At 33.9% G+C, this 25,291-nt stretch overlaps 1 protein-coding gene across 1 annotated transcript; it reads right to left on the bottom strand.

Annotated features, from left to right (window-relative positions):
- Positions 1 to 3,707: 3,707 nt before the first annotated feature.
- LOC126841984 (uncharacterized) lies at positions 3,708 to 5,411 on the bottom strand. The gene has a single exon (XM_050578820.1). The coding sequence runs from the start codon at positions 5,409 to 5,411 to the stop codon at positions 3,708 to 3,710; it is 1,704 nt and encodes a 567-aa protein (XP_050434777.1).
- Positions 5,412 to 25,291: the final 19,880 nt, after the last annotated feature.

Here is a 25,291-nt window from a genome sequence, read left to right as displayed (position 1 = left end):
TTGTAATTTAATTTATCACTATAATTCATTTAATTACTGTACTTGAGCCTTTGGCGTAAACTCAATAAATAAATAAGTAAATAAAAATAAATTAGAGGCGGTTCTCACCAGTTTAGCTGAAGTATAGTTTAACAATACTAATTATACAACAGGCTGAGCTGTACTTATAAATGTGAACCCAAAATGACGAGAGCCGAAATTGTCATTGTACATGTTACTTTGAAAGTATCATATAAAATCGTTATTAAACGTTTTAATTTCATTCCATAGATAGTGTTTGAAGACTTTTTAATTTTTGACATTTCATACTTTTTACATATATATAAATCTTTTAATAAAAAACAAATTCGTCAATAGATTATCATATAGTAATAATTGAAGGGGTCAGTGGATAAAGGTGTTAACTGACGTTTTTGAAATGTCAGGAACGTTCAGGAACGCCACTTTTGTAACTAAATATTATACAAAAGCTATGAAACTTTTTTATATTCAATAGATGAAATAACTTATAAGAGGAAAAATATCGGTCTAGAGATCCTCTATACTATACTATAACACTATAATCCTCTTTTTCATGCAATAAAATGCATTTTCGAAAAAAATGTTAGTTAACACCTGTATCCACTGGCCCCTTCAATTATGATTCGTGTGCTTATGTCAATCGTGTGTCAAACTTTTACTACTTTAAACGCAGTTAAATTATTTGGATAACGAGAAAACTGTTTGTATCAATAATTGTTCTATTTGATAAAAACAAACGATAACACCGATTGTAAGACAAACTCAGTATAATTTGTATTTTGGTTTCTTTTTGCTAATGAACCCCAGCAATACCTCGCTCGGCTGATTTAAAACATATTTTTATAATTATTGCTGTTATCGCGACCAAAGCAGACAGTGTTTGGTTATTTGACTCCGGTATTCGATCGTTCCGTCGGATATGAGTGTAATATATATTTATACACATATACAGACAGTGTAATCATCATAATATGTATAGCATACCGTGTCTGCATAGCCACACCCGACGACCCCGAACGGCGGTTGTCGAGTATGTGTTTACCCTTCGACCGTACATACGGAAGAAGATGACTAATATTTCTCCCTTTCCGAGACTGTGCATCTCCGGCACACTAACATATACGACCGTCTCTCCTCTTAGTGGGTGGCCTATTAACGTTATTATTATTATTATTATATTATATTAGAATATTCAACCCTTTTTCGTCTCATTTGCATCCACGGTGCGGCTCACCGTCGTCGACCGTCTAGCCAAGCACTCATATACATCACTCGCGGCCGCTATTTGTACGGAATTAATCACACAACAACAATTTCTACACAAACCCACACGAGTGCCAGTGGTCTGTATGGCCGGCCAGTAAAGGTGAAACATTAGTATTCCTAAACGACTTGCGTATAAATCAAAATCGTACAACAAACGGTAACCCGACCATCGTCAACAGCAATATTATATTGTGAACGACACCCGGTATTATATTATAGTGTCATATTGTTTAATAATAAAATATACATATGATTATATAAGCCCGTGTGTATTGAATATGATTAAAATCGAAAATCGTGTGCGGGATCTGTCTCAATATCTAGTGTGTGTGAGTTAACTGTTTTTGGAAGACATAAAACAATATTTTAAAAAAACGAGCGTTCTTCACGTCATACGGTCGAGCAGGCGGTATATCGTCTGAAAGTACTTGTACTTAACCGCATGTGCTTGTACGCTGGTAAAAAAACGGATTTCGATATCCAAGTGTTTCTATTATAGTAACAACTGTATGGGAATAATGAGTACTTAACGTTACAGGCACATTATTTAAATACTTAACGTATACTGTACTATATTTGTTGTGGACGAAAGTAAAATTTGAAAGATTACTTTTCTCTTTAAAAATTAAATCCATACTAATATATCGGTTCAAACCATTTTTTCTCCAAACATTAATTAATTTTAATAATTACATCAGAGGGTTTTTTACCTACACTTTAGGTCTTTAGACCTTTTTTTTTCCTTTTAATTATACTTATTATATTAGGCCATAGCCATATTTTTGACGAGACAATAATAAAATAGAATTTTAGCTTCGATGCAAAGCGAGAAGGTATTGGTTTTACTCTGATGTGGGCTTTTTTTTTCGCTGTATACACTGTAACTTTTTTAATACTAGACCAATTCCTTTGAATAGCAACTCTATAAATCACAAATTTTGTCTAGTTTGTACTTTGGGGGGGTAAAAGTTGAAAAAGTTTAAGTCTTCACAGACGAAAGTTGAAAAAAACCAGTACAGTGGGGTCGGGGCATAGTGGGGACGGAGCATAGTGGGGACGGGGAGGTCACAGGTTTATAGGAATTTTTAAATCTGAAAGTGATAAAATCACTTTCGAAAAAACGCTTCGATGCAAATCGGTAGTTAGTATTTTCAAGGCAGTACAATCTAAACCAAGCACAGTGTAAGCTAGCAAAGTTAGAAAGTATTAAATTGAATCGGCCATTTCAAAAACGACTTAGGTCACCGATTTTTCAAAACTGTCTTTTTATCAAATGTAATAATTATATACTTAGCTACGTATTCTGTGTGAAAACTCAATTTGTCAGACTCATATTTAATACAAATGTTGAGTACAAGAAATTTTAATCACTGCAAAATATATTTATGAAGTTTCTTGTGGCTAGTGTAATATTTCAAATTTGTGACTTGTGTCGTTTTTTAAATGACCGATAAAATTACAAAATAGAAGCATCAAAGCGTTTATTTGAAAGTGATTTTATTTAATTTTATCACTTTTATTTGTAATAATTTCTGTAGACCTGTGACCACTCCGTCGCCTCGTTGCTTTGATTCCATTATGCATAGGCATAATGGAAAATATATTAGAATAAAGATTCTACTGTACTAGGCCTCTTGGATAAAATATGTTAATAAAATATATACGTTACCATTTAAGTTTCAAAAGTTGCTATCAAAAAAAATAAGTTGGGAGAGGGGTAAAAACAAAAAAAAATGTGAAAAATTGAGATCACATTGTAAAAAAACAATATGAAAAAAAATATATTGTAATTTCTTATTAAACCCTATGAGATATGAGATATTGAGTGGCTCGTTATAAAAAAATCACCCTGTATTTTAATAATAATTAAAAGTCATGAATGATAATTCTTTATTTTATGACTGGATCAAATCTCGTGAACATTTTACTTTATGATACTGCTCCTATACTATTATTAAAAAAACACAATTTTTAAAATCTCCATAAAAGGTTTTCAACCCACATAAATACAAAGAACACAGCTAATAATGATGAATTTTGCTTTTGTGATTTTTTTTTTTTTAACTCCTTACTATTAAAAATACTATATAATTATATAGTAGCTATAGTTGCTCTTAAATGTGAGTTTCGGACCCTTAATAAACACATAACTGCGAAATAAAAATAACATTATTAAGATACATTTTTTATATGCATATTAATTGCATATTTTGGTCAACAAATATCTGATTTACTATCTGTCGAATGGCGAGTTAATGGAAAACAGAACCTGATCAATAAACGAAGAAGAGTAGTTCTTGTTAATCACCAGGATTTTATTGATGCACTAGGTGAATATTATATAAGCATATTACTTATTAATTTATGTCAGGCTGCACAAAATTTTGAATATCTTCTATATAAATGACATTAAATTTACATCATGATTCTTCATCCTCCCCTTCTCTTCTCGAAGTTTCATTTTTTTTTTTTAGGCGGTATGCCACGGCACGTATTAGGCGCTTTATTTCTCTACGATTCAATGCACAAATAAGTCCGTATTTTCGTCCGTTCCGCCGGGTTTCCGGATTACATTTCTCGATTTGCTCAACAATAAAATTCAATGTTTGCCCCAGATCGTAAATGTTTGGGACAAACATGTGAACATTTTCTACAGTAATTACATTCCAATCTGCACTCATGGCCGGTTGAGGGGCGGTTCCAGAATCCGTTGCCGTAGTCTTATCCGGTTGAGAAGTCCCGGAATACGTGGCCGTACTCTTAGCCGGTTGAGGGGCGGTCCCAGAATCCGTTGCCGTAGTCTTATCCGGTTGATGGGCGGTCCACGAATGCATTGCCGTACTCATGGCTGGTTGAGGGGCGGTTCCAGAATCCGTTGCCGTAGTCTTATCCGGTTGAGGGGCGGTCCACGAATGCATTGCCGTACTCATGGCTGGTTGAGGGGCGGTCCCGGAATACGTGGCCGTACTCTTAGCCGGTTGAGGGGCGGTCCCAGAATCCGTTGCCATAGTCTTATCCGGTTGAGAAGTCCCGGAATACGTGGCCGTACTCTTAGCCGGTTGAGGGGCGGTTCCAGAATCCGTTGCCGTAGTCTTATCCGGTTGAGAAGTCCCGGAATACGTGGCCGTACTCTTAGCCGGTTGAGGGGCGGTCCTAGAATCCGTTGCCGTAGTCTTATTCGGTTGAGGGGCGGTCCTAGAATGCATTTCCGTACTCATGGCCGGATGAGGGGCGATTCCAGAATCCGTTGCCGTAGTCTTATCCGGTTGAGAAGTCCCGGAATACGTGGCCGTACTCTTAGCCGGTTGAGGGGCGGTCCCAGAATCCGTTGCCGTAGTCTTATCCGGTTGAGGGGCGGTCCACGAATGCATTGCCGTACTCATGGCTGGTTGAGGGGCGGTTCCAGAATCCGTTGCCGTAGTCTTATCCGGTTGAGGGGCGGTCCACGAATGCATTGCCGTACTCATGGCTGGTTGAGGGGCGGTCCCAGAATCCGTTGCCGTAGTCTTATCCGGTTGAGAAGTCCCGGAATACGTGGCCGTACTCTTAGCCGGTTGAGGGGCGGTTCCAGAATCCGTTGCCGTAGTCTTATCCGGTTGAGAAGTCCCGGAATACGTGGCCGTACTCTTAGCCGGTTGAGGGGCGGTCCCAGAATCCGTTGCCGTAGTCTTATCCGGTTGAGAAGTCCCGGAACACGTGGCCGTACTCTTAGCCGGTTGAGGGGCGGTCCCAGAATCCGTTGCCGTAGTCTTATCCGGTTGAGGGGCGGTCCACGAATGCATTGCCGTACTCATGGCTGGTTGAGGGGCGGTTCCAGAATCCGTTGCCGTAGTCTTATCCGGTTGAGGGGCGGTCCACGAATGCATTGCCGTACTCATGGCTGGTTGAGGGGCGGTCCCAGAATCCGTTGCCGTAGTCTTATCCGGTTGAGAAGTCCCGGAATACGTGGCCGTACTCTTAGCCGGTTGAGGGGCGGTTCCAGAATCCGTTGCCGTAGTCTTATCCGGTTGAGAAGTCCCGGAATACGTGGCCGTACTCTTAGCCGGTTGAGGGGCGGTCCCAGAATCCGTTGCCGTAGTCTTATTCGGTTGAGGGGCGGTCCTAGAATGCATTGCCGTACTCATGGCCGGTTGAGGGGCGGTTCCAGAATCCGTTGCCGTAGTCTTATCCGGTTGAGAAGTCCCGGAATACGTGGCCGTACTCTTAGCCGGTTGAGGGGCGGTCCCAGAATCCGTTGCCGTAGTCTTATCCGGTTGAGGGCGGTCCAGAATGCATTGCCGTACTCATGGCCGGTTGAGGGGCGGTTCCAGAATCCGTTGCCGTAGTCTTATCCGGTTGAGGGGCGGTCCACGAATGCATTGCCGTACTCATGGCCGGTTGAGGGGCGGTCCCAGAATCCGTGGCCGTAGTCTTATCCGGTTGAGGGGTGGTCCTAGAATCCGTTGCCGTAGTCTTATCCTGTTGAGGGGCGGTCCCAGAATCCGTTGCCGTAGTCTTATCCGGTTGAGGGTCGGTCCTAGAATGCATTGCCGTTCTCATGGCCGGTTGAGGGGCGGTACCAGAACCCGTTGCCGTAGTCTTATCCGGTTGAGAAGTCCCGGAATACGTGGCCGTACTCTTAGCCGGTTGAGGGGCGGTTCCAGAATCCGTTGCCGTAGTCTTATCCGGTTGAGGGCGGTCCAGAATGCATTGCTGTTCTCACGGCCGGTTGAGGGGCGGTTCCAGAATCCGTTGCCGTAGTCTTATCCGGTTGAGAAGTCCCGGAATACGTGGCCGTACTCATAGCCGGTTGAGGGGCGGTCCCAGAATCCGTTGCCGTAGTCTTATCCGGTTGAGGGTCGGTCCTAGAATGCATTGCCGTTCTCATGGCCGGTTGAGGGGCGGTCCCAGAATCCTTTGCTGTACTCATGGCCGGTTGAGGGGCGGTACCAGAACCCGTTGCCGTAGTCTTAGCCGGTTGAGAAGTCCCGGCATGCGTGGCCGTACTCTTAGCCGGTTGAGGGGCAGGTGCGGAGGTCGATGTTACTGCCGACTGTTTTGGAAAAAAAAACATTATTATGCTTACATTTTTAAGTCTTATTTCTGGCACATAACCGATAAGAGATTAGAGATAAATGATGAGGGATGGGGTAGGGGTGGGGGCGTGAATGGATTTGGGGTTAAGGGTAGGGGTTGGAATGGGAGTGGGGGTAGTATATTACTTTGGCAAATAAATCGAAAAAACTGTCACAAAAACACATAGGTATTACATATTATATGTTAACAGCTTGCGTACTTTTCCGCAACACCACGTGATACATTTTTAATAACCAAACATATTCGTCTGCGAATCGTAAGGGAAGCATTTCATTTTATGATAATGGCCTAACAAATTATATTTTAAAACAAATTATTGACCACATAATAACTCTTTGGAACATATATTTAACTTATCAATTACTTCTGGAATTTTCCCACACGTGTTTTCCATGAAACCAAAACTCAAAACAAATTTATTTTTATTTTCTTAAGTAGTATTAAGTACATTTATAGCATATGGTTAAAAAAAAAAATTATGCAGTGAAGGGTTAAGTTATATAAAAAATATGTCATCTATAAATTACGAGTGTCAACATTTTGAAAATGTATGCTTACACGCTAACTTACTTACTAACTATTACAATCTACTTCTTTTTGTTTTTTATTTGTTCTTATAATATTGGTATATTATACTGTTATTTTTCATTTGTAAATTATCTAAATATTGAAAACAGAAAAATGTATAAATTTAAGACATGAGATATGAACTCTTGTCTCCTCCACAAGCATCAGGCTTTTGGAGACAAACTTTTTCCTTTATTACTCATGTATTGTAAACTATGTATGTTCTGTTTGGAAATAATAAATAAATCATCATCAAATCAAATCAAATCTTAATTGCTAAAAAAAAAATAAAAAAGATAAATAACTGAAATTAACATATATAAAATTATAAATTATTAAATAGACATATAAATAGAAAAAAGTGCCTGCAACACACGTATCTAGCTCTAAAGGTGAGCTTCCAGGCTACTTAGCCAATCTTGGGCCTCACTGTTAGGGGGCATACCTCTGCAACGTGTTTGATGTTTTGTACCTGTCCACATTCGCAGAGTGGTGTATCTACAATTTTCGAATTATTGTAAACGAAATTACAATTTCCCTGTTCTGTTCTGATCCGGTTTTGAGCGGTCCACAACACGAGTTCAAATCCTGGGCCTCTCTGATTCGGATCATTGACGATGAGGCCACGATTAACCACATTTTCGTCTCTCCAAATTTTCTTCCACAAATCCTCCGGATTATCTGTTGTGCTGTCGATAGACCAAATAGTGCGAAAGTCATTTGCCCTACACTACCAGCTTGTTCCGGCTAGCTTACTGATTATATTGCTTCTTGTTTTTATTTTGTTTTTTACTCCTTCTAAATGTTGTTTGAAGGTCAAAGTCCTGTCTAACTTTAATTCCAGGTATTTCGGAGAGCCTTCTCATTGTATATTAACTCCCTGAGCCTCTAAGTTCAGTTTTCGTTAGGTCGAGGAAACCCGCCTCTGATTTTATTTTCTTCTGAAATCCGTTTTCTACATGCGTGACAAAACTTGCTCACAACAACTTTTTCCTGATCTGAAGCCTGCTTGTTCCTTCGGTAGATTCTCTTCGGTTTGTGTTTTGAACTCTTGTTAACAGTACTCTTTCAAACAATTTATATACCACTGATAATAATGACATCGGTTTATAATTCTTTGGGTCATTAGTAACAATCTATATAATATATAAAATTCTCGTGTCACAGTGTTTGTAACAAAACTTCTCCGAAACGGCTAGACCGATTCTTATGCATTTTTGTGTGTATATTCAGTAGATCTGACAATAGGACGTTAACTATTTTTCATACCCCTAAGTGATAAGGGTGGTCCACCCTAATTTTTTTTTATTTAATATGATTATCGATAGTATCAATAGTTATGAAAAATTACACCGTAGATCTATCTACGGTGCCATTTTTCATACCACAGGGATACAGCTGATTGTTTGTCTAATACATGACCTTGTCTAATACATATATACCCGGGAAACGCCGGGTCGGGACAGCTTGCATAATTTGCCACCCTCCATTAATTTCGAATTTTTAAGCGGCATTCGTTTTGAGAAAATCGCAACTTTCAGAGACAGAGACAAATTTTTAATAGATCAAAATTGTATAAAGCCGGTGTCAGATGCTGTTTAATTTGTACTTACCGAATACCATCGGTGGTAATACCACCCGCCTATTGCGCCGGCTCCAAACACCGCCGCTCCTCCAGCCACCATCTTCCAGTTCACATATTTTAACATTGTACTGAAAAATTATAGAATTATACTGACGTCAAATATTAGATAAAAATCAAAATCACACAAAATGATTAATACATAATCAATATTTACCTTAACGACAATTTGATGCCACAGTAACATCATACAAGTTTTTTCAGTCAGAAGTAAAAATTAAAGAGGATATCTTATGAAACTAAAAAAGAACCGTATACATTTAACTAGTTTTTCAAATTAAATATAATCCCATGTACGTCCAAATACGAAAATGAAAAAAGTTTATAGCACACATTAAATCCTTACAGACAAGATAGCTTACCATATGGAAAGAAAACGACGAAGCTACGCAGGGCCGTATTTAGGAGGGGACAACAGGGGGCTGTTGCCCCGGGCGCTGATTATTAGAGGGCGGCTAAATTTTATTATATTGCATTAAATTTGTATTATATTATAATAAGGCGTTTTTTTTGTTGCCCCAGGGTGACAAATTCCTAAATACGGCCCTGAACCTACGACTGTACTTGAATATTGGTTAAACACTATAGATGTAAAAATAAGTGAAAATTATGATTCAAAGGCTGGTTTCACAAAGACAAAATACCAACGACACAATATTACAACTAGAAAATTACCTAGAATCCTACCAACAGTATCAAGATTTATCAAAAACATATCAAGACTCTCAAAAACTAACTTTGGGCTTAATTATCCACGCATACTGGTTAGGCATTAACCAAACATCATTAAAAGAAAATCACAAATTGGTACTTTTTATAACTATAGAGTAAATTGTCTGTTTTTAGATTACTTGCGCAACAAATAGATTTTAGAGATCCGTATGAAAAAAATCGATGCTATACAAAAATCGTTTGATGACAATAAATCAATTTGATTGGAAATGCGCTTAAATTCGTTGAAAGATCTAAGCAAAATATTCCACAGAAGGCTGTGGAAACCACGACAAGAGATCATGTAAATCTCAACGGTATAATAAATTCCAAGTAAGTTGAAACGTTACTGAACAGTGTACATTGCAAATTAAATGCATAATATTGTTGTACAAAATTTGTGTACATATTTAAACAGTTTTACAAATATTGTGTTGTAAAAAAATAGACTAAAGAGCATATTCAATTTTATCACTTTTTTTATAATAATTCCTCTAGACCTGTGACCTCTCCGTCCCCTCGTTGCTTTGATTCCATTATACCTATACTCTACTGTACTAGTCCTCTTGTATAAAATCACTTTCAAATAAACGCTTTGATGCTTATTTGTAAATACAGAACGTCAATTTAATACTTTCTAACTTTGCTGGTTTATACTGTGCTTGGTTTGGACTGTACTGGCTTGAAAATACTAACTATCGATTTGCATCGAAGCGTTTTTTCGAAAGTGATTTTATCACTTTCAGATTTAAAAATTCCTGTAAACCTGTGACCTCCCCGTCTCTACTATTCCCCGACCCCACTGTACTGTTTTTTTTAAACAGCGTATTTACCTACATATATGATAATCGTTATATCTCGTTATATCATAATTCAAATTGTGCAGTACATTTTAGACCAGAACAGTCCGGCAATCTGTTTTATAGTAGGTAGTTGAGCAATTATTAAATCATCAAGCCTTAAGTACATTTTCAACTATGAATTTTATTTATACATTATTTTTTAAGTCAATGATAATCATAATAAGATGGTTTGTGTTCATACTATAACATAAGTGTAACAGCTACGTAAGTCGCATTGAAGTGCACGAGGAAACCATTTCCCCTTCATATGGCATAAGTCAAAACTCAAAACTTAAAGTATATAAATCCGCAAACTTTTTGCCTCGGTTGTAGGTTTTTAGATGTCTGTGTGCCGTGAATTCGGTTTGTTTTATGCGATCAAAGTTTTATCTCTATCGTGTGTTGGGTACAGCCTTCTGTTTTTTTAACCGTTATAACATACATAAATAATAGAACAAATACACTTTTTTTTTGTACATTAATATTTTGTGTTTCAACATTATGTATGAGAACGTTTTTTCTGTAGCTTAACGTAGTAACTCTGATATACAGCGCTATATATGTATATAAAAGTAAAGCAAATAAATGTATACTTATCAGTAGCGACGTGTAATAGTGGCGTGGTAAAAAAAATTATTATAATATAGATATGAATTTATTTGTTTATCCATTATCTATCGAATATTCAATGTAGGTTAAAATATTTGAATAGTGTATTATGTATTAATATTACACAGTATCCTTATGTAAAATAAAAATGAAAATATATTATACATTATTAATGTGTGTAATGTGTACAAGTTTGTATAATAATACACTACATAGAGTATAGAATACAGACAAGCGATACAATTTTTGCGTCTTTAAAAAAGTAATGCTAAATTATGCCAACAAGAATATAATATGCCCGTAAATAGGGATTTTATGTTTTAAATTGGTCACAATATTGATATAAGGTTTAAAAAAAAATATGTGATATTGTTTATTGAAGAAGCGTAGAACAAAACTCTTAGAATATATTTTCAATTTCCATCTATTGACTATTTATACGTTATAATATTCTAAGTACGCCGTTTGAGGTTTTTGCGAGGTGCCTAGTGTTATAAATTATCGGTTGAAAATTGCATATTATCCACCCTTGTCGCGTTTTTATGATAATTCCAATTGCATTGTGCCGAGATACAACTATCGAATAATCCGAAACCGCGTTGGGAGGCATATAATAACTGCTGTTGCCGCTGCCGCTGCCGCCGTTACAGCTATTGTTTTCCATACACAATAATGACGTTTGTCGAAGCCAGCTGCTGTTCAGAGATAATAATCTCTATAAAAGGTATAATAATAATAATAAAAAATGATAATAGTGTAACCCGTATCATTAGATCGGCGACGGCGGTGGGTTTAAATTGTTTAACCCCGAGTGCCTTATCCGTATGTGTTTGATTTTGCATTTTGCGAGATCTTTATCGCCTTTACGTTGGTCGGATGTGCCGTATGGCGTACGGCCTCTTTGTGTAATGATAATGGCGTGATATATCTAGAAAATTGTGACAACCGTATAGTTCAAAGGCTCACTAGAGGATGTTTGTTTAGACATAATAGAGTTGTGGTCGAAGCGGCTGCAGCTTATACTTCGACCGAAATCGAGATCCCGACACTCATTAATCCGGTCGTTAACATAATTTATATTTTACAATTGAACTTTTGGGCCATTGATTAAACAATTGCCTATAGTTATCCGTGCAAAAGCCCACACGGTTAACGATTAAACTTAACCATTCTATACAATGTCATTACCAAATGTTTACCGTCTGTTCAATCGCTAACTAGGGAAAAGTTTTTCCTTTCAACTCTATTATTTGGAATCCACAACTAATACGCAACATTATTTAGACATCTTAAATTTATTAAATAATCATTTCCTGTACTGTAATCGTTGATTTTAGAATATACTGCCACGCAGCACAACTATATTTTATAATATCCGGTAGGAAATCTAATATTAACAGCACAAACATTTGAATAATAGTGTTTATATAATTAAATTATTTTATAACGGTAAGGAAATATTTTTAAAACATTTGTGTTTTAATTATTTGATTTTCTATCAAACATAATTTTCAAATATTTTTACAGTATTAAAATAAATTGGAGTATATATTTTAAACTCAACTGAACAAATATGAAGACCGACCTGTGAGTTGAGTGTCCAATGATAAACATAGAATATAATATACAATATACATTACAGTTTACACACGCCTCATAGCCATTTTTCTTACAGCACGTTTACCCCGATTTTCTATACGGGTAAGTCCTTTCTTACAAGCGTCCCGTAATCCTTTCTTTAACTACTCTCTTCTCGTCGTCACAAATCTTTATGTACCAATTTATCATCGTAATCTCTATCACTCTCTTTATCATTGTCCTCTTGAACCGAAACCATCCGCAAGGAAGAAACACTCATTTGTTTTCAGTAAAAACTCTCAGCGAAATAGCGCACACATGTAATAATATTTTATGGCAAAAGTCATTCGGTTTGATTACAGTACCGTCTAAATCGTGTTAAGAGTCGTTGACAATGCTAGATAAAAATATTAAAAATATGTAGTGCTATTTATATTTTAAGTTAACATCGAGGACAGACCATAAACACTAATACGTCCAACTGCTAATTTCATTTAAAATAGCTTTATATATTTAAAATAAGCTTTGTAAAAAGGTAAATAGCCGGCGGAGTTTAATTTTGGGGTGCGTCTCTTTAGGGGGGGGGGGGCGGGTGACATTTCAACTATCAATCCGATATATTTTTTTTTAAACTGTACAACATAACGCGTTAATCCAATCGTCGTTTACTGGAAATAATGTACAGAATATCGAAGAGAATTGACCGAAGAGCGTATAACATTTTAGTACCTACATATAGATGGTTTTTTGTGTTTCTCCTCGAGGTTCAGCCATTTTGATAACTTATATATTATTATAGATATACGCATATAAGTCGATGACACTCGAGTGTCTTTTCGATAACGAAAGAACGGTACAAAACTAAAATGTTTGCTTAGAACTAACCGCTTGGATCGAAACGGGTTGACCTTTTACTATAAATCCATTGTGCACGTTAAACGCCAATAATATAGCGATAGATTAAGACTTGACAATACAATATTGTTGTATTAAAAAAAAAAAAAAAAAAGAGCTGTCAAGCAAGCTCGGAACACGTCTCGAGTGTGTCTATTAAAATAACAAATTATTGTTAACTCGACGTGTCGGTTAATATTCCGTTTCGCAATGACCGCACGTGGGGTTTTTTTTTAACCAACGAAACCTCAATTAATCCGTTAAAATCTACATCGAAGCGACAGATGGTACTTTATTGTTGTCAAGGTCAATGTGAAAAAAAAAACGGTTTCGTAACAAAACAACGAATTCTGAATAATTATAACGACAACACCGAATGGTTTTTAATTTTCCGCATAACATACGACTTGCATACAACCACAAGTAGATCATTGTTGACCTACAGCGCAGTTTCTCGAAGACATCACTATTAAACGGGGGAAAAAATACATAGTCGTATAAACTAAAATTATGGTTAATATAAATTGTATGTTATTGTCTACACAATACATTTATAGTAAGAATAACTCAATAAACAGTTCGGTCGAATAAAAATGATTAGTTAAAGCAACTATATTTATACATTTAACTATTCAAACTATACATGTATTGTATCCCTATGTCGACCATAATTTCAGTTGTTCCGACTATGTATTGTTTTTCGGGTAGTTGAGAAACCCCAATCTTAATTGATCGATTCGTTTAGATCCGACTGGTAAGTTGAAATTAAAGCGACACAAACATTATTTCCACGCACGGGGTTTGTTTCTTTACTTTTCAATCACATTCTCTTTCACTGTAAAATCATTGATTGGTTTACGCCGAGTACATATTGTATTGTAAGTATAGGGCCCGAACCGTGTGACATTTCGACGGAAAGTCGTTAAGACTTCACTTGAGAATATTGCAATCGGGTTCCGCGTAATGTGGCTTGAGCACTTAGCGTTTTTCTGCATTGTTGAAATTACAATAATAATGCATAATATACCTACATAGACGTGGGTTTTTAATTCATGTTACACGGGTAAAAGGTTTATTGTTTAAACCGTGTTGTTATTACACTTAATTCGGAACAAAAGAGAAACACTTTCGCTCATTCCGAAACAGCCAAAAGCCGACAAAGGTATTGACGAGATCCATAAAATAGCTGGCCGTTCCATTGTTGTACTGCGTTTAAAACGGATTGCTTCAAATGCGTTTACCATTTTTAAGATTTTCAATTCATCCTTCGTCTCAGTAATATGCGTACAACAATTATTATTATTATTATCATTTGAAACAGAAACGATAATTTTGTTTAAACCACTCTTTGACGCACATAAAAAAAAAACTACTAATCACGATGAAGCCAACAACCGCAACAGTATAAATCCAACTATTGTAATAGTTAATCGTTGACACGTTTTATGAAAAGCTAGAGAATGTACTAATTTATAACAAAGTTGTAATAGCCGGTGTTAACCGGTGTAAGTTTAAAATACACATTACACAAGACAAATAGCCTACCATCTCATTACAAGGCACGCTCGTGTCGAAGACAACAGCAGTCGAACACATATCCAATGAATAATATGCATACATACCTCACATACCAGACATTCTAGGATGTACATTAACACATGCTTATGTATATTGGTACACCTCACTATGTACAGCTGGTTATGATGACCGATGAGGGTTGAGCGTACAACAAAACCACCACCTCCACAGGCTTTCAAGTTGTTCTAATACAAAGACTCTACAGTAAAACCACGACGAGTTAAACACTAGAATAGACTTCTTAACAATTTATGTACCCGCGTTTTTGTTCAAAACAATACCATATCGCATTTACATGTTACAGAGAAACATTCACAAAATAGATTCATAAGAGAATTTATCTATTTAATAACTCCTGTGTAAATAATTATTTTTTAAATTAGTTCGTTTTTTAATTACTTTCATACTTATGCTTTTCGGCGACAGACCGACGACCCGTACCGAAAGAAACCACCATTGAGCCTTCAAATCCTGTTAAGCTACCTAATGATGATGGTGACGTCTTATGCTTCTGATGTATACCTGTATTCATAATTTATTTATTTTTAATTAACAATAAACGTTTAAAAATGTAAATATTATTTTTTTAATTTTGTTGTATTATATTCTAGTGACGTTTTGAAATGATTAGAACAAACCATTGCAATTACAACTTCAGTTCGATCAATAATAATAATTCAACCGTAGAAAATAACGCTTTAGATACTATTAATATGTGTACTTGAATTTGTTTATTGGAATTTGAAATATGAATGGGATAAAGCATAAACATAATAAGAACAACTAAAACCCTTTTGTAGTATTTAAAGTAATCATAGTTTTTAAATACAAAAAGGAAAATATATTTGCTAATTAAAATTATAATATTACACATAACACTAGTATATTTGAAACGTTTATTTTTGTAGGAAGCTATACTGCTATGTATATACCTAATATATTGTTATTGGTGGAGTACCTAAATATCTTACTGACATATACTATAATAGGAAATATATCTGCTGATATTGCTGATAAAACAATGTATAGTAGATTGTTGAAAAAAAAATTAAACATATACCATAAACTATTCAAATTATTTAGTGACTGTTTTCGAGTCAGTTATTTTCAATAAATGCTAATTAGTTTAACAGCTAAATAGTATTACATTATACGTGTAACCGATAAAAGAACACTTCCAGATTCTTTCACAAGGCAACCACTCTTGAAACACAAGTACAGGCACTTGAGAGTACAATGTCGTTTTGAAAGTGACTGTTTTAGAGTTTTTTTTATTTCCTCAAAACAACAATATTATGCGTATGCGTTGTTTGTAATTCGACTCTGTTGGCGGTAACGGCAGATGTAAGTATAAAACGATTCAGATCGGTCTACGAGGGCTGTTTTTCGTCAGAAACGTGACTACTTTAATATGTTTGCCACGTGAAAAAGTCATAAAAATTCCAAATTTATTATTTGTTTTTACGTTTCGAGAACACACGACGTACCTTTTAAGAACAAACAAATATGCTACAATACCAGCTGACCACATTGCATTACATCAAAAACCGGCGTCCGAGTAGGTCGAAAACTAATTTTGGAATTATGACCGTCGCGGCAGTTATAGTCAAGTGCACGGCACAAGGAGAAACAATCATTTCCTTGAAACCCATTGGTGAAATTAGTATAAAACGGCAGAGGTAAGAATGTAAAAAACTCCAACTGAGGTACCTTTTTACAGATTCAACATTCTGTATTTAGATGACATCAAACAATTTAAAATCATAAAATCAGCACGACTCTCGTGTCTGAACTAAACTGGTCGTAAATCAATAATTTGTACATAGCACCTCGTGCCCGCAGCACAGGGTAAATTTATCAAGACACCCTTTCAAACGCGGCTCTTCTCGAAATTGGGACGAATATATTGTATTTTTTTTTTTTTGGTTAGCACAATATAATACACACAATGGCAACGCATAAATACAACGAATGACCACAATAACTGTAAATTGAAAACCCAACGACCGTAAAGGATATGACGTCAAAATTTGTTCAGAAACGCATTTCGAAGAAATCGCTTCTACGCTTGACATCTTGACAAAATCTTAAATAATGTATTAACAACGAACAGCTACTGTCGACCGAAGGGCGGTTTCTGGAAAACAATCAAAGAAATACGCTATTGTGTAAACATGAAAACCGCATAACTCTCAAAAAACACGGTCAAATGCAACTTCTAAACATTACATCGGTAACTTAGAATGTAATATTGGTATAGTCGTTAAATTAGTTATTTACCCGAGGGTAAATAATAATTAATATGTAGTAGCAGAAAATATTTAGGGGGTGTTGTTATAATCGAAATGCTTAAGTTTAAATTGGCATTGTTAAATTGGTCATATTCAACAAATCACTTGAATCAATTAAAAATAAAATCTAAAAATGTAAGTATTTTGAACAATATTAATTTCAAGTGTTAATTTATTTGGTATCTCACCTCTCAATTTCCAACAATGATAATAACATGTAATATGTAAGTTGATAAGATTACAATTTAACAAAAAAAAAAAGCTGATTAAATAAAACTATTTGATTTTATCAAACATAACTATTGGTTTTAATGTCTTTGACAGCAAAGCATAATAATATAGTAATATTTCAAATATATCGAGAAAGTATTAAAAACATATTTTTGGTCATAACAGTTATTATTTTCATGAATTTTAATAACAGTTTTATTGTATGATAAAATCAAAAATATATTGTTGCACTGAATGAGGTTCACGCAAATCCAGCAAGTAGGGTAAAAAGTATTCTTATTTTATATTATGAAATATAACAGGTAAATGAAACAAATTACAACTACTGAACTACGGTTATAAAATATATTAGACGTCGACGTTAAAAATTACTGTTAATTTTTTTTTATACACCACCGACATTTGATTTTCTTTTTTAATGTACTCAATACATTCGCTCGCCCCACATTCCTTTCAGTCGTACCTTTTGTTCTCGGTTTTTTCCGGCCTTTTTTTCGCCTTTGCCTTTGCGCCGTTCGTTTTTGACGGCTGAACCGGAGGATATTATTCAAATCGGAAAAAAATTGGGTCTTCAAAGGGGTCTACCGTGTACTTTATTTTTATAAACTCCGTCCCCAGTAGTAGATTGCATCCTTAAGATAAGCGCTTTATACTCGGATCCGAAACGGCATGCGGGACATTGAGTTCGGCTTAGGTCCACCGTCCACGTCTGGTTCATCATATTATGGTGGTCCGGCCCGAAGGGTGGCACCCGCTTAATCTATCGCCATCTCACGCACGCATAGTGTATAATACCTTTGCAGGGTTATAATAATACATGAAAATATGTACACATATATATATATATATATGCAGAGATAACGGCATGTCGGCGATGACGATAACGCGCATAAGAGATAAAGGTGCGCGTAATGTGTATGTAAAAAATAGGTGAAATTGGGTGTGACGGTCCGAAGGGTCGGGAGGGTCATAAAAAATAGTATTTTATGAAGTGGAAAACAAACCAAAATTTCACCTTATAAAGGTACGTGTGTAAGACGGTACGACTATTAAGTCAACGCGCGGATCAGCTGCTCGAAAATTTACGTTTTTTTTTTCACTTCTATTCATTACTCAACAGTGTATACAGTGTGTACTGTACACTGTATTAATAGTACACAGCCGTACATAATAGAGGTGTGTACCAAAAAAAAAAAAAAAGGAATTTATCGACGCCCCTTTTTTTTCTTGAAAACAAATTCGAGGGATATTTCTGTTTGGTTTGATCGCGACCGGATGTCTGTCGATTTCTCATACATTATATAATATATATATATGTATGTGTGTGTATAATATCCGTCAAACTACAATAATATACAACGCTTATAACCTCTTGAAAAATTAATCGATCGAATGCCAATTCGCCAGTTCTCACGAGCAACGACTTTCTTTCATATATTCTACTCGGATAGTTTTTCTTGAACACTGAGGAAATGTATTGATTTCTAGCTGAATTGTTCTTCAGTATAACTTATATTTTTATTTTATATTTTATACAAAGGTAGACGGGGTATCGATCAGTCTAAGGAGGAATACAAATTGTATTGCTTCTCCTTTGAAATATAAAAAAAAACTATTGAATTTTATTGAATCAAAAAGTCCCTATTAGTCCACATTTGAATGGAACTGAGATTATCGCAGCTTCTTAATAACCGGTCCTCTACGCAATGATCCAAATTAAAATGACTTAGTTACATTACTAGAATATATATATATATATATATTTATATTTTATATATTTTTTATTTTTTAAGGCAAAAACTAAAACAAAAATTTTAAATGTTTGTTAAGGGACATAAATCTAGCGATACAATGTAATACTAAAAATAAGATATTATACAATGAAATTAACTGAAATATTTTTTATTGGATTTGGTTTTATGACCAAAAAGTTGTCAACTTCGGTTGACGCAATATTATTTTATAAACTTAAAAATGAAAAAATAATTTTTCTGAAAATTCTAAATTTTGGACTGTGACTTTTATTGCATTGTATGTTTCAATTTAAATTCTTCGTAAAGCTCTAGGCACAACACAAGATAACGTCACCATCTCATCATATACTTACTTTTTTTTATCTGATCTAAGAGATGTATTTATCTAACTCATTTAACCAGTCCAACACTGTGAGTGCAAATAAAACGTGCTTGCTTGTAAATGGAAATATAACCAATAAGTATAAATGCACAATTTATAACTGGCCATATACTATACAAATATATTATGTTATATAATATGCCTTAATTTAATATGCTGTAGCCGTTAAATAATATTAGCAATTATTATGTTATAATTTTTGTACAATGTATAGGTGGTTTGTTTTTATTTTATTTTACAAAAACAATCTATACAAATATGTATGTACAATAAGTTTTTTTTTTTTACTAAATTATAACAGGGCATGTATATCTTGAAAAGGAAGCTACCCATTGGTAACACCTCTATAGTAAGTTGGGTTAGGTTATAAGTTGTTTATTTTATGTTAGTAAGTCTCTACTCCAGTTACGTTTCAGTCTGCGTGGAGGGTCGTCAGGTATATTGGCCGTGTGCATGCGTTTTATTAGGGGGCTTGAGTTTGAATTTAGTTTTGCGTGGAATCCAAAGTAATGTATTTTGGCTAGTTCGTTAACAGTGACTATTTTTAGGTCTTTATGTAAGTTATAGTTTGTTATATACCAAGGAGCATTTGTAATCATTCGCAGTGTAATATTTTGGAACGCTTGTATTGGTCTTATAGTTGACGGTTTAGCTGGGTTTTTGTTTTTAAAGCTAGAATGATTTGATGAAAATATACATTTTTTAATAAAAGCACTAAGATGTTTTATTAGGTTAATTTGATATATTTTATGTACTCTGATCACAAAAAAACTACTTAAATTTTTATCGAGTAAAAGTTTAAATTGAACATATCAGCTTTCCCCTTTTTTATATTTTGTGTTTTTGTAATTTTTTTTTTTTATATCCCTTAAAGTAAACATTTATTACATCAGTTATTAATTTTTAATATCCAGTGAATACCGAGATAAGTGAGTTATGAGTATAAAAAATATACGTTTTCAATTAAATTATATTATTCATAAGATAGATAGATAGCACTTTGTGATTTGTTATTTATCAGTGATCACTTGTGTATGTTTTAAAGTGCCGACTAAATTATTAGAAAATTGATCCACATAAATCATAATTATTTTTGAAAAATCGTATCTTAACGGTTTCATAGGTCGTAAAGCTTGAGACACTCCGGGATTTTTAATTTTGGGCCTTCAATGAACGTTGAATATTTGAATAATTCTCAATAGGCGTTAAACGTACTTAACTTTTGTAGTTATGTAAATTACTATTGTTGATTATTATAAAATACTTGACTCACTTTGCTGGTAGTATTTTGTTATTCCCAAACAATTGTATTGTACATTTGATAAACTGTATTATTACCAACATGATTTAACAGAATTAACGTTTGAAATGGTAATGACGGAAACTCGATGCGCTAATTTAAGTTTTAACATTTAGCCGAAAAGCAATTTCCTACAACTGCCATTTGCCATTTCACTAGTTCAATTAATTTGTAACGCACCAGTTGAGTGGTGTCCCATAAGAATTGAAACGGGTTAGATTCAATCTCGAAAGCGAGTAATTGAGTTGTATTTATTCTGTGGACTTTACAAAGTAAAGATTGTTATAAAACCATAATCATAGAAAAAACTTGTAAATTATTGGCATGTTATTTTGTTTGCATTGTAGAACTCTGTTGCGAAATTCGGCTTTGAGATTAAATATGCAAATAGTTTTATTATTTACAAGGTGACGATTTCCTGTTTGTGTGAGAATGTAGAAATCAACTAATACTCCAAGTAAATAAGATGTCTAGTTTCATCGTCAAAGCTATCCACGTCCTACAAAATATTCCACAAATCAGTTTTACAGAGATTTTTGGTTGGTGTACCTATTTGTTTTTTTTTTTAACGACAAAAAAACACAACAAAACTCTTTTTAGTTTCTAAGCTTTGCAAATATTCAGCATTCCATAACATTGTCGAGGACTATTAGGTATATTTGTATTATTTCATAAACAATATTGATTGACCCAACCCAACTCTGCGGTTCAAAATTGCACGCAGTCATGGTAATGCAAGATATGCAAGTATCTTTGGCTATATAAGATACAATTTAAAAATTTCTTGTAGCTTTTTTTAAGTACAACAAACAAAATACTTTGTATTTTAAACAAACTATTTTTTTATCTTGTATTTTGTCCATCCCTGCACGCGATTACGAATAAAATATGTAAAATGATTTTACACTACCGAAAATGAGAAAACAATCGTTATTAAAATTTCAATCATAATTCTAATATTAACATTATTAGTATTTAATTATATTGGTGAACATATTAGTTCATCGGTTCATACTTTAATTAGCTTTTTTATTTTAAATACGCATCTGTACTTTTAGGTTAACACGACACATAGAATAAAAGTCTTAAGTCGGTACTTTATATCGATAACAAATTATGTTTGGGATAAAAGTGGAGTAATAAAATCGAAATGACCTCTGATGCCTCTCAACCGGAAACCTTATTTTCTTTATAGCTTTTTTTTTTTTTGAGTTAAGAGCCAAAAACAATCTAAAAGCGTATAGGTAATCTATTTGAGGCTAATCTAAAAGCAACGTATATGCTCTGTTTTCTCTCTAAACGCTTAATATTATCGTAACACATTACTCGCTGTAGATCATCCAAGAAAAACAACGCGAGAGTTCATAATAACATTTACAACACACACTGTCTTCCTTGCCACGAGATATTAAAAAAAAAAAAAAAAAAACACAATAAAACAGCTCTAGTAACAATTTCTATTTTAATATTTTATCAGCACAAAAGCGATAGCACGCGGACACAACCCAATTTGAACGAACGATTAAAAAGAAAATTCATTGAAAAACATTACTGATTTCCTAAAATTATTTTCGTTATAAGGTATATGAAAATGTAGTACAATTATTGCGAATTTGAAATGCCGAATTTTTTAAAGAAAATGTATTGACTTTTATATCTATAATTAAATTGGATAAATTTAGTAAAAAAAAAAATTGTTTTTAATAATGAGCAGTCTACTCTAAAATAATGAAATAATCCTTACTCGTGACATCCATTATCCACTATTGATTTATAACGAAATTTCCTGGAAGTATAAAAGTGAACGAGTATAAGATCACGTAAATGGCCATTGTAAGAGACAAAATTGTAAACGAATATATAAAACTATAAAAGCTCTCCAATTCTCGTTTTATTGTTTCCGGGGTCCCGGATAGTTTTCAAGCTCTTCTATATACTTTTAAGTAATTGATTTTACATTAATACGAAAATGATCCAAGCACATTTGTTGCAAAATAAAAGCTAACGAAAAACCGCACTGTACGAAAACATCTTATGATAATTTACATCAAAATCCACGCTGTCGTTGAACCTTGAGAATTGTATAAATAACAATATACATAATATACTATTAGGCTACTCGTGTTTATTTTTAACCTCACCTTCAGGCTATCATCTCGCAGGAACGCCAAACATTTTAAGTAAGTCCAATAATTAAAAATTCAAAGTCTGTATAATAATTTCACTTACACATGCAAAGATGTTAATAAATTATACAAACAAATTAATAATAATATCATCATATAGTAAAAACACATATTACAATAGGAATGTTTAATGGATTCAATTAATTTATTTGTAACCGAGATCCGAAGCCAGAAGACGTACCCATTATTCGATGTTTGTTCTTGCACAGGAGAAAATGTTTATCTTATCACACTACACCTCTCTTGAATTTAAGTACTGTTACTGCTCGAGAAGCACTGAAGGGCTGGTCGGGTTTCACAGCCACACAGACTTGCGATAATGCATTTATTTAGACGTACTTAATACTTATAAACTCACGTTTATTGTTATTCAGTTTAGATTCATTTCCCGTGTGTTTTTCGTGTGTAAAATATGTGCCGAAAATTTTAAGTCCAAGTCTTGGTCGGTGTCGCATACAACGAAAAACGATGGTCTGGTGTCGATATAACGCTTAACTTGGAAAATAATATGTTTATTTATTTACTGTTAAATTCACAATGTTAATAGGTTATTACTTGATATTATCTACAAGCCACTTTTAAGTGACTACCATTAAAAATGTATAGGTAATACAAACAGTTATAATGACAATAAAATATATTTGTACAAAAATACATTTCTTTATTTTTTTTTAAATGTACATAATATATATATTATGTACATTTAAAAAAAAGGTATATATATAGTCGTTGTATGACAGAATAGATGCTTAAAGTTCTTTAGGATTGTAATAAAAGGATAAACAAGTTATGAATTAGGATGATTCTTATTTTTGACTTCGTGTTGGATCCCTGCAAAGAGGTTGTTAACGTTATTCTTGAAATAATTGCGCTTGTGCTATGTTTGTTAAATGTTGCAATTCACTTTGTGATATTGTATTGTACGAGTATATCGTCTCATTACGTTTGATGGCCTCAACTGTTGCTGTAAATAATTTCGTATTAATTTTAAATTAACTAGGTATTTATAAAAAAAAAAGGAATACTGGTTGGTGAAATTTAAAAGACCTCGTTCTGCTGTTGTCTGCACAAACGATGGCCGTGTACTTGTAAAATTAGGTTAAGTTCATTTTCTTTTTGTCTTCTTTGTGGTAAATATTTCGTTGAGTTTTCAGTAATTATTATTATGGCAATGAAGACGTCTTAAACGTAATTGACATTTCCGAAGGTTACTTATTGATGAACATTTTTGTTTGGATAATAATAATCTCATTAATTCAGTACAATTACGTTCTATGTACTTCATGTGCATATATTACTAATTATACTGACAATAAAAATGATGTTTGCCAATAATTATCAACTATTTTTAATTTATAAAATTTCAATAAATTAATTTTTAAATAAAATAATAGTACATTAAAAAACCACGCAATGTATCGAAGGTTATTGCTTAAATAGTATTAACCAAATTCGTTAAGGCCATTTTTGTAAAATATAAAAATGTGAACGTTTTTACTATTAAACCAGTTTAATGTATGGAGATTTCACTTCTAAACATTAAAACATAAAAAAATAAAATAATTATTTATGTATAATATTACCCTAGAAAATTTTCAATTTGTACGCAATATTCTTGAGTAAAAAAATAAATTTAAAATACAATTTTTTATCTCTTTTTTTTACAAGTTTGTCATTTTCGTTTTGAAAATGAACGCCGCAATGGATCCGAAACGTCAACAAGCTGACAACGTGGATAGACTTGTACTTTCTTTAACGGACAATTTTTTAATAAGTTCCGATTTTAGACTTCTCGATAAAGTTCTTGTAAAAGATATACATGTCTGCAGTAGGTGTTAAATTTTCTTAAGTAAATTAAATACTGTAAACTTTAGAAACACAATTTTTCTCGATGAGAATGAACCGAATAAGTTAACCAAAATGGTTTAGTTCTTATTTTTAGTAACCAGTAATCTTAGTAAATCAGGTTTATGAATATTATAATTTTCTGTATTTCTTAGCCTTTTTATAGAGTCTAGGCAAATACTCTATATTATATGGATCTATATCGGATATTATTAGATTGTTGGACTGTAACCAACATAAAATCAAATTTCGGAGAATATTATCATACTATGCATGATGTTGCATGAGCTTGCCCGCCAACTACAACCCAAACGATTATTTATTTTAAAACAAAAATACTGAATGGTTATTTTTATGAAAGATAATATCGTTAGTGAATTGAGTTAATTTGATTTAAAATTGTTATTAACATATTATACGTTTTTATTATTCAAGCAACAAGCTTGTAGACGCATATAGATTATTACATTACTTACAATTTCTGTTAAACGATTGAAAACGATTAAACTTTAATGACA

This window comes from Adelges cooleyi, unplaced genomic scaffold (assembly GCF_023614345.1).
Source record: "Adelges cooleyi isolate 19-005CV unplaced genomic scaffold, UGA_ACOO_1.1 ACOO_flye_CR_arks_rails_tigmint_CR_PRNA_41, whole genome shotgun sequence".
Lineage (NCBI taxonomy): Eukaryota > Metazoa > Arthropoda > Insecta > Hemiptera > Adelgidae > Adelges > Adelges cooleyi.
Note: the sequence above shows the minus strand (reverse complement) of the source record. Positions and strands in the feature narration are given on the sequence as shown.

Bases quoted from the DNA above. Each gene is read 5' to 3' on its own strand.
- LOC126841984 (XM_050578820.1), bottom strand. From the start codon at position 5,411: ATGAGTACGGCAATGCATTCTAGGACCGCCCCTCAACCGAATAAGACT.